General features: G+C 44.8%; 1 protein-coding gene across 1 annotated transcript; it reads left to right on the forward strand.

Annotated features, from left to right (window-relative positions):
• The first annotated feature begins 463 nt into the window (after positions 1-463).
• Positions 464-13096, forward strand: LOC122766235 (brother of CDO-like). The gene is made up of 12 exons (XM_044020926.1): positions 464-593; positions 1176-1448; positions 5560-5706; positions 8148-8291; positions 8604-8897; positions 10037-10309; positions 10404-10672; positions 10782-10956; positions 11632-11700; positions 11979-12188; positions 12574-12749; positions 12854-13096. Exons 1-12 carry the CDS (start codon positions 482-484, stop codon positions 13094-13096), a joined length of 2385 nt encoding a protein of 794 aa, XP_043876861.1. The 5' UTR covers positions 464-481.
• The last annotated feature ends 776 nt before the right edge of the window (positions 13097-13872 follow it).

Consider the following 13872-nt stretch of genomic DNA (forward strand, 5'->3'; position numbering starts at 1 on the left):
CATCTACCTGTATCGGTTACACCTGAGCAGTGAAGGTGGTGGTGGTGGTGGTGTGGGGGGGGGGCTCGGGTTACGGGCCCGCAGAATGAGGGCGCCCCTTTGATGAATGCAGGCTGGGATGGGTGCGGGTGCAGGCAGAGGAGACGGGGTCAGCGGTGGGATGGGGGCTGACAGAAAAGAAAGGCTTTATTTGTGTCTGGAGTTTGGCTGCTGAGGGTTTGCTGCAGAGTGCACCGCGCCTCGCCTGGGTTGTGTTTCGTTAATGGCGGCCTGTTTTGTGTACGTTTGTGTGTGTGTGTGTACAAGTACGCTAGGCGCAGAGTCGAAATCTAATGTTTTCCTGGACGATTTGCGTTCCTGTGTGTGTGTGTGTGTGTGTGTGTGTGTGTGTGTGTGTGTGTGTGTTTCAGTCAGAATAAAGTGGTTTATGGTGTTTGTTGATGACTCTTTTTTGTGTTTTCAGGGGGGACGTGTATGGAAGATGTCTGGAAAGAGAGACTGGACTCCGTGGATGAAAAAGAGAAGGGCTCCAGTGTTGTGTGCTCTGGGTGCAGTACTCCTATGCTGCCTTCAGAGCGGCGCCTCCATCTCTGGTGAGTAGACAAAATGTGGTGTTAAAAAAAAACAAAAAACCCTGAATCTCTGAAGCAACAATCTGTAATAAAAATGTTCTACTCGTCTGAACGGTACTTATTACTGACGCCTTTACATTAGTTTTTTTTTCCAAACACCTGGTACAGGACGGATCCTGCCAGGAAAAATGATTGTGGCTCCCAGGCAGGGAAGTGTTTTATGTGTCCGTCAGCAGCAACAGCAGTTTGTTTGAAATACATCTGAAGCAGTAGGTAGTGTGTATAAGCTGCACGAGCTACCAAGCGTGCATCTTAAGGGGGGAAAGTGTTATGCGTGTGTATACAGTATGTATGAGAATACATACTGTATTCTCATACCCGTTAGTTGATGAATGAATTGAAAGAAAACTGGTAAACATTTTGATGACTGATTAATCATACAAGTCATTTTTCAAGCAGGGATTCCAAAATATCTGCTCTGGGATGTTGCAATGGGCATTTGCTATGATTTTCTAAAGAAAGTGGTCACTGTTAGTTGCATAATTAGTATAATGTCTTTATATCGTGACTAGATTTTAATTTAGCATTGTTTGCTTTCTTCAGATGAGGTCCCAGCTTTCACCGAAGAGCCGGCGTCCGTGGTGCAGAAGTTGGGAGGCAGCGTGAACCTGCGCTGTAGCGCTCGGCCGTCCTCCGCCAACATCAGCTGGCATCACAACGGTCAGGAGCTGTTGGACGGAGAGCTGGGCGTAGTTCTGGGGCCCGGTGGCCTGTTCATTCCCACACTCTCCAACGTGACACTGGGGAGGTACCAGTGTGTGGTCAGCACCAGCGCCGGAGCTCTGGCCAGTGTGCCCGCTAATGTCACCGCTGCCAGTGAGTAGCCACCCACACAAAGCTGCGACAAATAAACACACAGAGTGTCCAGACACGGCCTTCTTTAACTCCATTTTCCTCGAGTCAAACAAAAACAGTGAGGAGGCGGTATTTGTTAGTTTAAAAGGGCAACTGTGTAAAAGCTTGTACTTTTCCACTGTGCGAGATTTCAAAACTCCTCCAGCGACAGTTTTGGTGCTCGTGATGGAGGAGTTTGTCGCACATCATTGATTAGCGACAGACTGTATTTATTAGACAGCAGCTGTGGCGAGGCAGAGTCATATTGATCTAATGGAGTGAAAGTCAATCTTTCGCCGCCCTGACATTTTTAGCGCTGTGCTGCTCTGAGTGTGTGTTGTTATATTTGATATGCATCATGGGACTCAGGAGGGGCCTGGAGCTGTGTAACCTGAACCAGAGGAATGAAGGGGACCCAGGGGCTGTGGTGGGGGGGGGGGCAATCAGGGCAGTGAGAAGGGACCTGGACTCCCCCCCAACCTTAACTGGCCCCTTTTCTCCCCACAACACCACATTCCTCTCCACAGGCCCCCGACAGCAGGGCTCACCAGAAATTATGGCCCCGTAATTGGGGAGAGGGTTAGAGGGGAAATGTGTGTTTGTGTGAGGGGGTGGACACAGTTTCTGGGTGTATGTCGGACTTAAACACACACGCGTTTTAATAAAAGAAAAAAAGAAAAAGGTGCACTGTCAACTGTATTGTTTTCCATGTAGTGATGTGATGTATGCGGCCGTCATAGCTGGAGGAACTAGAAGTGTTTTAGGCCAGTCAGGACAAGACCGTCCTTACTCCTTACACAAGAGAAGATGCAGTGTCACATTCTGTTTCTTTTTCACTCTGCACCCTGTCCCCCCACCTCCTTTCATTATCTTCCACTTTTCCCCTTTTGTTGACTTCATGTTCCTACTCGTTCATGTAGGGTGATATTTTGAGCAAGTGTGCTGCACATGTACAAAGGCATTAAAAGTTATTGATAGCTCCAGTAAGGAGGATGAATTGTGTTGAGATAACCACATGTGGAGCCAGACTAACCACCCCCCACCCCAAAAACTTCTAATTTAATAACGCTCTCTCCTTGGCCACCCCCAGACTGCCTAAGGAATTGCTCCATGGGGAGTGTGTACGTGCTTGCCTTTTTCCACATGAGCCCTCTTAGTTGTGTGCACATGTTTTTTGTGATCAGGAGAGCTTCAATCCAGACTCTTCGTGCTCTCCGCCTCTGAAGAAGAGTCTGCGCTTCTTTGGCGTGACTTAAAAGCTCCTCGCTTGAATTCTTGTGCAGACAATCACCCTCCCTCCCCCTCTCCTCCCCACCCCCGATGATCTGCAGAGAACATAGACATGTATCTGCTCAACGTGAGCGTTCTAAACGCTGCACAAACATGTTATAATTCAGATGGTGCAGCGGCAGCAGCAACGCAGCCCCCCCACTTATGCTGCTGCTGCGCGTTAAGATGATGAATGCACCTTCTCTCTTGAAATATTTAAGAAGGCTTTGCCAAACAGCCCTGGTGCGGGAGGTCTGCTTCACTTTATGAATACCATCAATCCTCCAGGATACACACACGTGTACACTTACATGCACGCACATACACCTGAGAGGCAACACATGCGGGGCTGTTCCTGTAAAGAATGCGGGGCAGTGGAGTGATGGTGGGGGTAAAAAGGTGGGGTTTTTTTTGTTGTTTTTTTAAAGAAATAGGGGACTTTGAAAGTAGTAGGCAGAAGGAGAGTACATTGGAGGAGAGAGGGAGGCAGGAGAGGGTGGTGGTGGCTGTAAAAACAGCACCTGATTGATTTAGCAAATGGAGCGCCACACAGCCTTTTTTTTCCCTGAACACTCACACTCTTACTTAGGTTGACATATCCTGGCTGTGATTCTCATCTTTCAGACCAAGAGCTGAAACACACTCAGACATGGATATGTGAGTGTGTGCGTGCGAGTGTGTGTTTGTGTAGTGACCAAGTGTCTAGACTAGGACTAAACGAGAAGTCATTTTTAAAACGAAAAATGCAATTTGAAACAGATCAATTAGCAAATTACCAAAGGCTGCAATTTAAACACTCTATTTTTGTTTTGTTTGTGATTAGTTTTCTATTACGTTTTCTTCTTGTGCACAATGATAATCGAATGATGATTCCACGTCCATATTCTAACCCTTCACTTTCAACATCGGTTTCAGTATCTCGTGTTTGAGAGAACTGGGAGATAATTCCTTCACCTTATGTTTGATGCTTTCCATCAAATATAGAAAATGTAGAGAACAAAACGCAGTCATGTGAATAAAAAAGACTTGTGTCAATATTTTCAAACAACACTTTTCACAAAGCGAGCAACTCTTTGTGAATTGAGCAAACGAAAATTTACCACAAAGTCAAATTACACAAATTGCAAATGAAATACTGATTTAATCATTCAGAAATATCATATTTTATTTGTCTGTCTGTCTGGAACAAAATAATTAGAAGTATCTAATGTTTGTCCGATTCTAAACGTTAGATACTTAGAATTATTTTGTCAAATATCGATGGGGAAAACTTGGAGTTCGATGGAGTTCCAGACTTCTGGACACAAATTGACACAAATCTAATTCCATACTTGTGTAAATCACAGTGACGTAAGCAGTATCACTCGATACTGTTGCCTTAACTGAACCCAACTCATTGCATTAGAGCTGTGCACACAGACTCATCAGTAGCAGCAGCTTGGTCGTCATACTTCAAGAAAAACACACTCAGCTATAGCACTCATGGAAAGAATGGGGGAGATCCCAACACAGGCTGGTAGATGTTTAATTACATTCCTGGATAAGTTTTATTTACCTTGAATTTCACTCCTTTTGAAGTTGAAGTAGTCTTCGGGGTTTGCTCGGTGAGGCTAATCTGGAAGTAAGAATATATCGAATAGCCAGTGTGGTGTAAAAGTGGAGATAATGTTCTCAGTTTCTAGTTTTGGATCTTCAATTGAACATGATATAAATTTTGTAAATTATGTTCCCGTTTAGAGGAAAATAGACAAAAATACGGCACACATGAGTGGACACCAGTGTGATTGACAGCTGGTGTCGTCTAATAGGAGCCTGACTACAGGTGATGATGTGTGTGAAACTTTTCCCGTTTCCTTTTGCCTCAACTCTATAAAATGGCAACATCTTCTTCCCTCCAGGCTTCTTAAGAGCAATGTTTTGTTGTTTTCAAACTGGATATCTTTTTCTGAAATGCAATAGGATGAACACCTCTCACCTCTGACCTCGTGGCCGGCCCTCTGGCTGCTCAGGTGGGGGGGGGGTTTTGGGAGGTCAGAGGTCAGGCGAGTGTCTAAGCTGTGCAGACTGTGTGTCTCTGGGACACAGTTGCAGCACATGGCCCCAGTAATCTCACTCCTCCGTTTTCCCACAGAAACTCCACCGGTCGTAGTCTCCCAGTATCATGTTGGAGAGGATTAACTCACATCTACTCGCATGTTACAGACACCAATCTCAGGGCTTTAGACTCATCCACAGTGACGTGGAAATGAGCGAAACTGAAAAATTTGCCAGTTTTGGCTTTGATGAAAAGGCAGTCTGTGGGGACTTAGGCTCAATTCCATTTCACCCCCTTACCCCTCCATTTTACTCTTTCTTGTGACCCACTTCTTGTAGCAGTATAGGGATAGGAATGAAATATCAGTGCTAAACTGAGGTTTTTCATCCTAAAAATATTTTTAAAAAAGCAGCAAAACCTGTGGTGACACAAACGTCAAAAAATGTCTTTTCTGCTGACAAACACTTAATAATGTCATCAGTCCACGACAGCGATGTATATCAGCAGATAACAGCAGTTTTCTTGTTGATAGCATTCCAATGGGGGGGGACACCATGGGTCAAGGTAAAAATGAGAAATGGGACTGGGCCTAAATGGATGTGGAAAAGGTTTTCTTGTTTCAAAGAACCCCCCGTGGGAATGTGCTTAATGTGAACCATGAGCTTCGATATGGAAACAGCACAGTTGTTAGTATTCCTGAGAATTTTGTGGTCTGACTGACCTTACACATGTGTCTTTAGCTGTGATTTACATACAGCACTGACCTTTCCCTCTTGCCTTGTCTTACAGAGCTGCGGGACTTCGAGCCCGACGACCAGCAGGACATCGAGGTCGATGAAGGCAACACGGCGGTCATCGAGTGCCACCTGCCCGAGAGCCAGCCAAAGGCGCAGGTCCGCTACAGCGTCAAGCAGGAGTGGCTGGAGACTTCGAAAGGTACCGGTCTCTCCCACAACACTCGCCGTCTCTCTCTCCTTGCCTGCCTGCCTGATGATTCCCATACTATCATGATGATTTACTGGAATGCTATAATCCTGCTATCTGACCCATTATACAACCAGTGATAAGGGGGGATTATCTTGAATGTTGAAACATGGGAATGCACTTGTTTATTTTTTTCAAACTATTTACATCCAAGTTGCCTGGAAGAGAAGAAAAGCTCCTGTGGTTTGGGTCTGGTATGCTGATGATGCCTGGGAGCTGTAGGTACTGATATCTGCAGCTTATCTCTGAGGAAATGAATACCACATTGACAGGCCTTTGGTCAGACTGGAGGGCTCCACCCTGTGGCTTTGGGCAGCAGTGCAGAAATATGAAATGATCTGGCTCTTTGCAGAGATTTAGTCTTACATCTACTGTATTTACTCCAATATCCCTGCTTTAAGATACTTTTAAAGTCATTCTCCATGATGTTCCCTCACTTTGTTTTAGTGTGGCCATGTCACTTTAGTCAATTGCTTGTTTGTCTTTCACCAGTTTTATTTAGTTTTACTACTTCTTGTTAAGCACTTTGTAACAATGTTAAGAAATGTAGCGCTATACATGCAAAGTAGAGCTGTATCTAACGATTATTTTCCATAAACAATTAATCTGTCGTTTATTTTCAGGATTAATCGAGTAATTGTTTGGTCAAAAAAATGTTAAAAAATGTTGATCAGTGATTATCAAACCTGGAAATATGAGGTTCTCGAATGTCTTGTTTTGTCCACGATTGATGGAAAAATTATTCAGTTTTTAATAGGGATGCACCGATATGACTATTTCCGCCGATACCGATATCCGATATTAATATTGCTGCTATGGCCGATAACCGATATCTACCGATATCAATATATGTTTAAAAAAAAGTTTCTGAGTTGATAAAAGTTTGTACAGAATGAAAATCACGCAAGCTGAATTTTTGAATGTCTTCCTTTATTTTCAAAACATGTTTTACCTCCAAATAACAAGGTCACATAAGACACAAGTAACCAACTACAAGTAAAGGTTTTTAGAAACCTTTACCACTTAGCAAGTGTGTAACTAAATTAAAGTACAGTTTAACTCACTAAACTCCTGTGAGAAAGTTTGGATCATAAATTACAAACATGAACATAAATAAAAATAATACCCTGCCAAAGTTACTGTAACCGAGATAAGGGCGTCTATACTGGGTATGTAAATAAAGTCAACAACCCTTCCTCCCGGCAGCAACAACAACCGCGCCACTTCCCTTAACAATAAAACTACACAACAGATATGAGAAACAATGCCTGACAAGCTCTCCTAAGAGCTGCCATAATAAAAGAAAACATGTTAAAATACTTTATCAAACTTGCCAGTATTCATGGCAACCAGATATTTATTCAATTGCAAAACATCGGAGAAGTAGCGCCGACTTGGCAGGTTGTTGCAGGGTTCAATATGCGCTATCAACCGTCGGAACCCTCGGCTGGTCGTCAAGAGCAATCATTTCCAATACCTTGATCGTTATTGCTCTGGCCACTGTCTTCCTTTGGTCGAGTCCCAGCTGCGCTGCTTTCTTTTTGTCTGCCGCCTAATGTTACTAGCGTTAGCTTCCTGCCGTTGTTTGTGTACTTCAGGGTGGCAGTTTTTCAAATGACATAATCAAATTTGTGGTATTGAATGACTTGACGCGGAACGCTCCGCGCATTACCTCGACTTTGCAAGTGTTGCATAATGCTTTTTGCGTATCTTCTATTGACACCCTGAAAAATCGCCCACACCGCTGACATTATCTCTCCTCAACACACACACACACATCTTGTGCTGCGCTTGCGTCACTGACGCTGTCATATGCCCAAACAAATGCCGCATGGCCTCCCCTTCCCGACACACATACACAAACAGCAATTAGACGGGTATAAACATCGGTTGTTAAAATCGTCGCAGTTTTACTCATTGAACCGATGCCGATATGTTAAAAAATGACGAACATCGGCCGATAACAATATTAATGCCGATATATCGTGCATCCCTAGTTTTTAATGATTTCTTTGTTATATAGAGCAAAGAAACAAAGAAAATATTCACATTTAAGAAGCTGAAACAATCAAATCTTATTTTTAATCATGAAAAAAGCTTAAAACCGGTTAACAATGATGTTAGTAATTGCTTAATCGAGTAATTGTTTCTGTTATTAGGTTTGTAACATTTATACATGTTAAAAAGGGATTATATTACTTGTTTCCCCGTTGTATAACCATGGACATGTCTTCTCTGAAAGAGTATATGTGTCGAAACCTTTTCAATATGAGACATCACAGGCAATAACTTCCCCCATTTAAGTCGTGTTTGGTCAGCAGGGGATTCAGTTTTATGAGTTTGTCAAACCGTAAGAGTCCACTCTGACACGTTCTTCTTCTTCTCTCCTGCAGGGAACTACCTCATCATGCCGTCAGGGAACCTACAGATCGCCAACGCCACGCAGGATGATGAGGGTCCGTACAAATGTGCAGCCTACAACCCCGTCACTCAGGAAGTCAAGACGTCCGCCTCCACCGACCGCCTGCGCATACGCCGTGAGTCACCGTCTCAGAATTGTACATTTGAATTTATTAGTGTACTCGAGTCATAAGATGTCAAAGTTCACTCTGAAATATTACCCGCTCGGTTCATTTAGAAACCACATCAGAAATAAAACAGTATTAGAGAGCTTTCTAACTGCCTGTGTTTGAAACATGTGGCGCACATGTGTGTTTCTTTTGCCACTTTATGTGAGGTTTATGCAGCATTGTTGCCAGGTTTCATTTAGTCAGTGGTGATAATGTTTTTGATTCACACAAATTTTGAGACTCGTATATTGACTTCGTCCTCATCTTTTTTCCCCCCAGGCTCCACGTCAGAGGCCGCTCGCATCATTTATCCGCCGGCGTCGCGCTCCATCATCGTGACCAAGGGCCAGCGGCTGGTGCTGGAGTGCGTGGCCAGTGGCATCCCGACGCCGCAGGTCACGTGGGCGAAAGACGGCCAGGAGCTGCACTCGCACAACAACACGCGCTTCCTGCTCAGCAACCTGCTGATCGACGCGGTGGGCGAGAGCGACTCGGGGACGTACGTGTGCCGCGCCGACAACGGCATCGGCTCGGCGAGCTCCGCGGCAGTGCTCTACGACGTGCAAGTGTTTGGTGAGTGAGCTGTGAAAATGTTGCTTTGGTGTCATTTTTGTTGTTTTGATTTGTTATGTAAAGGCTTTTCACAGTGAGTGGAGATTTTGATTGTTATAGATCTAATAGTTTGACTGACTCCTGTTTGGCGGACAGAGAAAACAGTGTGTGTGTGTGTGTGTGTGTGCGCGCGCACGCTCGCGCAATGTTGTGATAGAAAGAGGCGGTGGAGACAGAGCTCTCTTTCTGTAGCGGGATTTGATTGCAAAGTTATGGATGACTGTTTTTACAGTGATTTTCTCTGTGTGTGTGTGTGTTGTGGGCTTGTTTTTCTGCAGCTGGCTCTAATTAAAGTCAGAGAGCTGCTGAGGCTGTAATGAGCTCTGTCTTTCCCTTATTCACTAGCAGCCAACCATCAACTCGCTGGCCTGCCTTTACATGTTCCCCTCACCCCCCGTGCGTATGACCGGGGGGGTCAAACGCACACATGTGCATTATGTTGTGATCATACTCGGGCACACATGCTCTTACACATGTGAGCGCACACACGGTCAAAGCTGAAATGATTTAATAGTTGACAGGAATCGAGCATTTTTATACATTTAGTTTATATTTTCATTATTAGTTTGAACCAATCAAAGTCAAACAAAACTCAGCCTCTACAGTAGAGACGGGGCAGTATGATATTATTTATAAGTTATTATAAGTTAATCACGGTGAATTTCACTTATCAGCATAATAGTTGGTGGGCTAAATTGTTATTTCACATGAGTGATATGACAATTCTTCATAATGACCTTATTCATTAAAATGTCCTTGTTTTTAATACAGAATGTTCACAAATAATTTAATTCCTTGTGTTTATAACTTACATTTTGCACCATTTTTGGTAACACAAGTAATGTAACTTGAGCTCATTTGTTTCCTCTGTTGGTTTGTATCTGTAACCTTTGTTCTTCCATATTTTGTCTTAAAATTGTATGTATATAAGCACATTTTACCACTATTATCCCAATAATATTGTGAAAAGCAGATCATTTGATCAGTATAATCATTTGTCGATGAAATGATGTTGATACAAGTCTTGTCAAAGCTCTGGAGCTCTAGAAAACAGTCCCATGTTTCCGTCTTTGACTGGTTTTCTCCGCCGCCTCCTGCAGAGCCTCCTCAGGTGACCGTGGAGCTGCAGCAGCACGAGGTCGCGTACGGAGAAAACGTCCGCATCATCTGTCAGGCCCGCGGTAAACCCGCCCCGTCAGTGATGTGGCTCCACAACGCCCGGCCCCTGGCGCCGTCGACTCGCCACCGCCTCACCTCCCGGGTGCTGCGGGTCTCCAATGTGGGGCCTCAAGATGACGGACTGTACCAGTGCATGGCTGAGAACGGGGTGGGCAGCTCGCAGGCCTCCACTCGCCTGATCACGGTGTCAACTGGTAAGTTGTGGAGTTTTGTCGCTTGGGGAAAAAAGATTGAATTTCATTGTGTTTCACAGCCTTTAGATGTAATTTGTTCTCGCTCTCCCTGTAGGGATTTCAACACGGGGGAAGTTACCCTCGATCTATCGGCCACTCAGCCCAGACAAAGTGCTGAGAGAGCAGCCACCTGTGAGGCCTGGAGCTACAGGGGCCATGTTGCCCCTGGACTGCTCCGAACTACCCGGACAGATCCTTCCCGCAGAAGCTCCTGTCATCCTCAGCCAGCCACGCACAGGCAAAGCCGACTTCTATGAACTCACCTGGAGGCCGCGGCACGAGCGAGGAGCCCCTGTTCTGGAGTATCTGGTCAAATACAGAAAGGTAAAAAAATGAAATGATGTTTTTATATTGAAAGCGGTGCTTTTCTTTTCTGCCATTAAACGATCTCTCTGTCTCTGTCTCTGTCTCTATCTCTGTTTCTGTCTGTCAGTTGGGAGATCCTCAAGCAGAGTGGATCTCCAGCAGCATCTCAGGCTCTCTTCATAAGCTGACTCTGGTTAAGCTGCAGCCCGACAGCCTGTATGAGGTGGAGATGACGGCAAAGAACTGTGCCGGTTTGGGACAGCCTGCTATGATGACCTTCAGAACCGGGAAAGGTGACAAAGGTACAGCCCTTTGTTTCAAACTGAAATCAAGTTCAATAAGTATTTTTGAAACTAGACAAACAACAAGAGCACAGTGGAGTTCAGTGATAATGTTAATGATGGTTACTATTTTGTATATTTTACTTCTTTGTGTCCCTCTTCCAATCACTGTCTGCCAGAAACAAAGGTTAATGGTGAAATGAATGCATGATTTTGCCGGAAATGACACTGGAATTTGCATCGGTTGCCAAAAATTAGGCAGACAAAACCGAAATGATTGTTGCTGATAGGAGCTGAATGTGAAATAGTAGAATAAACACGGGTGTCCCACTCTAGATTTTAGACAGTCCGGATCAATCCTGCTGTTGTTTAAACAAAAAAGAGGTCACATTTGAATACTTTTATTTTAATACTGTGTCATTATATATGTGGTTTTATTGCGACATTGTGACAAATCTAATGGTGGTCAAAGGCAAGTTCTAAGATGTGAAATATTTTTCATTGTCGACACATCCCATGAAAAGACCAGTTAGTCCACTTCAGTCTGTGTCTCGAAGCTCAATTGCCCATAAAAAAAACATACAAACTCATTGAGAGTTCAGTCGCACAAAGTTCTACAGCTGTGAAAACTCTTTACAGTGTATTAATCCACTCGTTACACTAAGATATGACAGTAAGATTTTCTTCCATTTGCAGGTCGCAAAGGTTTCGGAGGTCACAACGACCCGCCCAAAACTCCAGCTGTGCCTTCGCCGAGCCTCTCCCGTACGTATCCTGTCGCTCGTGAGACAAAATAACAATACTAACAATAACATTAACTTCTGCTGTCGTAACAAACGAATGTCAAGTCTGTCCACAGCTAACCCCGTTCTCCTTTCGACTAACATTTCTCAATTTCTCCTTCCTCTGTGTCACTGAAGGATGAGCCCTCAGTAAGTTGAGCGTGGTGTTTTTTTTTGTTGTTTCTCCACTGTCATAATTACAGATTGCGAGTTTTTGTCTGTTGTTGTCCTCCATCTGACACCACTTCCCCTCCTCTGCAGCTCCCGAGGCCCCCGACAAGCCCACGGTCTCCACGGCAACGGAGACGTCCGCGTACGTGACTTGGATTCCTCGCGGTAACCGCGGCTTCCCCATCCAGTCGTTTCGGGTGGAGTACAAGAAGGTGAAGAAGGCGGGAGAGGACTGGGTGACGGCGGTGGAGAACATCCCGCCGTCGCGGCTCTCCGTGGAGATCACGGGCCTGGAGAAAGGTCGGCCATCGCGAAACGCACCTAAAACCACCCACACCCCCCCGGCGACATTACACACGCAAAATACTTTATTCTGACTTTTGGCGGAGGCGTGAGGGAGGAGGCTGTCGCTGCGTATAATTACAAAGTCGATGTCCTGCATCATTACGTTCCCACGGCCCGTAAATTCATCAGCATAATGAATGTTGTTATAGTTGTCTCGGTAATTGCCTCCATCAATCACAGCTGCAGCCGAGTTACAGCCGCCATCACATTTGCTTCTCAAAAGGAAAACACAAAGTAATGCGAAAACAAACATCATTAGTCGGCACACAATATGTACTTTATTCCACGCCGCCCGAAGCCTCCCGAGACAGGGCAGTAATAAGTCATGTCTCCCCCGTAGGTACGTCATACAAGTTCCGTGTGGTGGCCGTGAACGTGATCGGTTCCAGTCCTCCCAGTGTTCCTTCAAAGGCCTACACTGTGGTGGGTGGGAGGACACATGAGCGCCCTGTAGACGGACCCTACATCACCTACAATGAAGCCATCAATGAAACCACTGTCATCCTCAAATGGACGGTGAGTTACTCAGATGAACGAAGTAATAAAAAAAGAAAAAGGCAAAGTTTGTTCTCTTTTGGCGTCTTATTTAAAGTCCTTGGTCTCCCTCTCTCTCCTGACAGTACACTCCCGTAAACAACACGCCCATCTATGGTTTCTACATCTACTACCGGCCAACAGACAGCGACAATGACAGTGACTATAAGAAGGATGTGGTGGAGGGAGACCGATACTGGCACTCCATCACTGACCTGCAGCCCGAGACGTCCTACGACATCAAGATGCAGAGCTTCAACGAGAAGGGGGAAAGCGAGTTTGGAAACGTGGTGATCCGGGAAACCAAAGGTGAGGCCACTATTGTGTAGTGTTCAGCGCTCTTGCCTTTGCAGCAACAAGACTCGGGGTTTGTGACCCGGTCTGAACAAGGGCCCTTTCTGCATGGAGCAGAGTTTACACTAGAAAATAGTTTTGAGTTTGAGTTTTTAGCCCATGTGGCCGTTAACATGTGACAATAGTCCGGCCGTGCGTATTTAATGCCAGACGTACAGTATTTGTAAATAGAGACACACGTACACACACACACAAAAGTAAGTTTTCATTGAATTCTGGAAAACAAACATTCCAGGCAAAAATCGAATTATTATAAATGAGAAATAAACAATGAATGCCCTGCTGAATTAACCAGCATTACATTATGCTGAGTCCGGTGGCAATCTTCCTCAGGGTAGATTTCCCCACAGAATTCTGTGTCTGTCTGTTTCACAAGCAGTTTAATAATTCAACCCTCCAGACCCACGCGGCGCTCTCATCAGTGGCACCGCGTCTCTTCATTCTTCATCGGTCACATGACCATGTTACAAAATAAATCATTAATTTAATTATTTGGCATTTTTTATTCTATACACTCATGTAAACCCTGGCATGGAGTTTGCATGTTCTCCGGGTTCTAGAAATTGGACACTCTAAATTAATCGTGTGTGTGTGTGTGTGTGTGTGTGTGTGTGTGTGTGTGTGTGTGTGTGTGTGTGTGTGTGTGTGTGTGTGTGTGTGTGTGTGTGTGTGTGTGTGTGTGTGTGTGTGTGTGTGTGTGTGTGTGTGTGTGTGTGTGTGTGTGTGTGTGTGTGTGTGTGTGTGTGTGTGT

Source organism: Solea senegalensis, linkage group LG3, assembly GCF_019176455.1.
Source record: "Solea senegalensis isolate Sse05_10M linkage group LG3, IFAPA_SoseM_1, whole genome shotgun sequence".
Lineage (NCBI taxonomy): Eukaryota > Metazoa > Chordata > Actinopteri > Pleuronectiformes > Soleidae > Solea > Solea senegalensis.

What these genes read in the sequence shown, in the direction of transcription:
- LOC122766235 (XM_044020926.1), top strand. Translation starts at nt 482, where the DNA reads ATGTCTGGAAAGAGAGACTGGACTCCGTGGATGAAAAAGAGAAGGGCT. An exon ending in GAGCGGCGCCTCCATCTCTG is followed by an intron (nt 594 to 1,175) that starts GTGAGTAGACAA and finishes TGCTTTCTTCAG; the next exon opens with ATGAGGTCCCAGCTTTCACC. An exon ending in CCTGATCACGGTGTCAACTG is followed by an intron (nt 10,310 to 10,403) that starts GTAAGTTGTGGA and finishes CTCTCCCTGTAG; the next exon opens with GGATTTCAACACGGGGGAAG.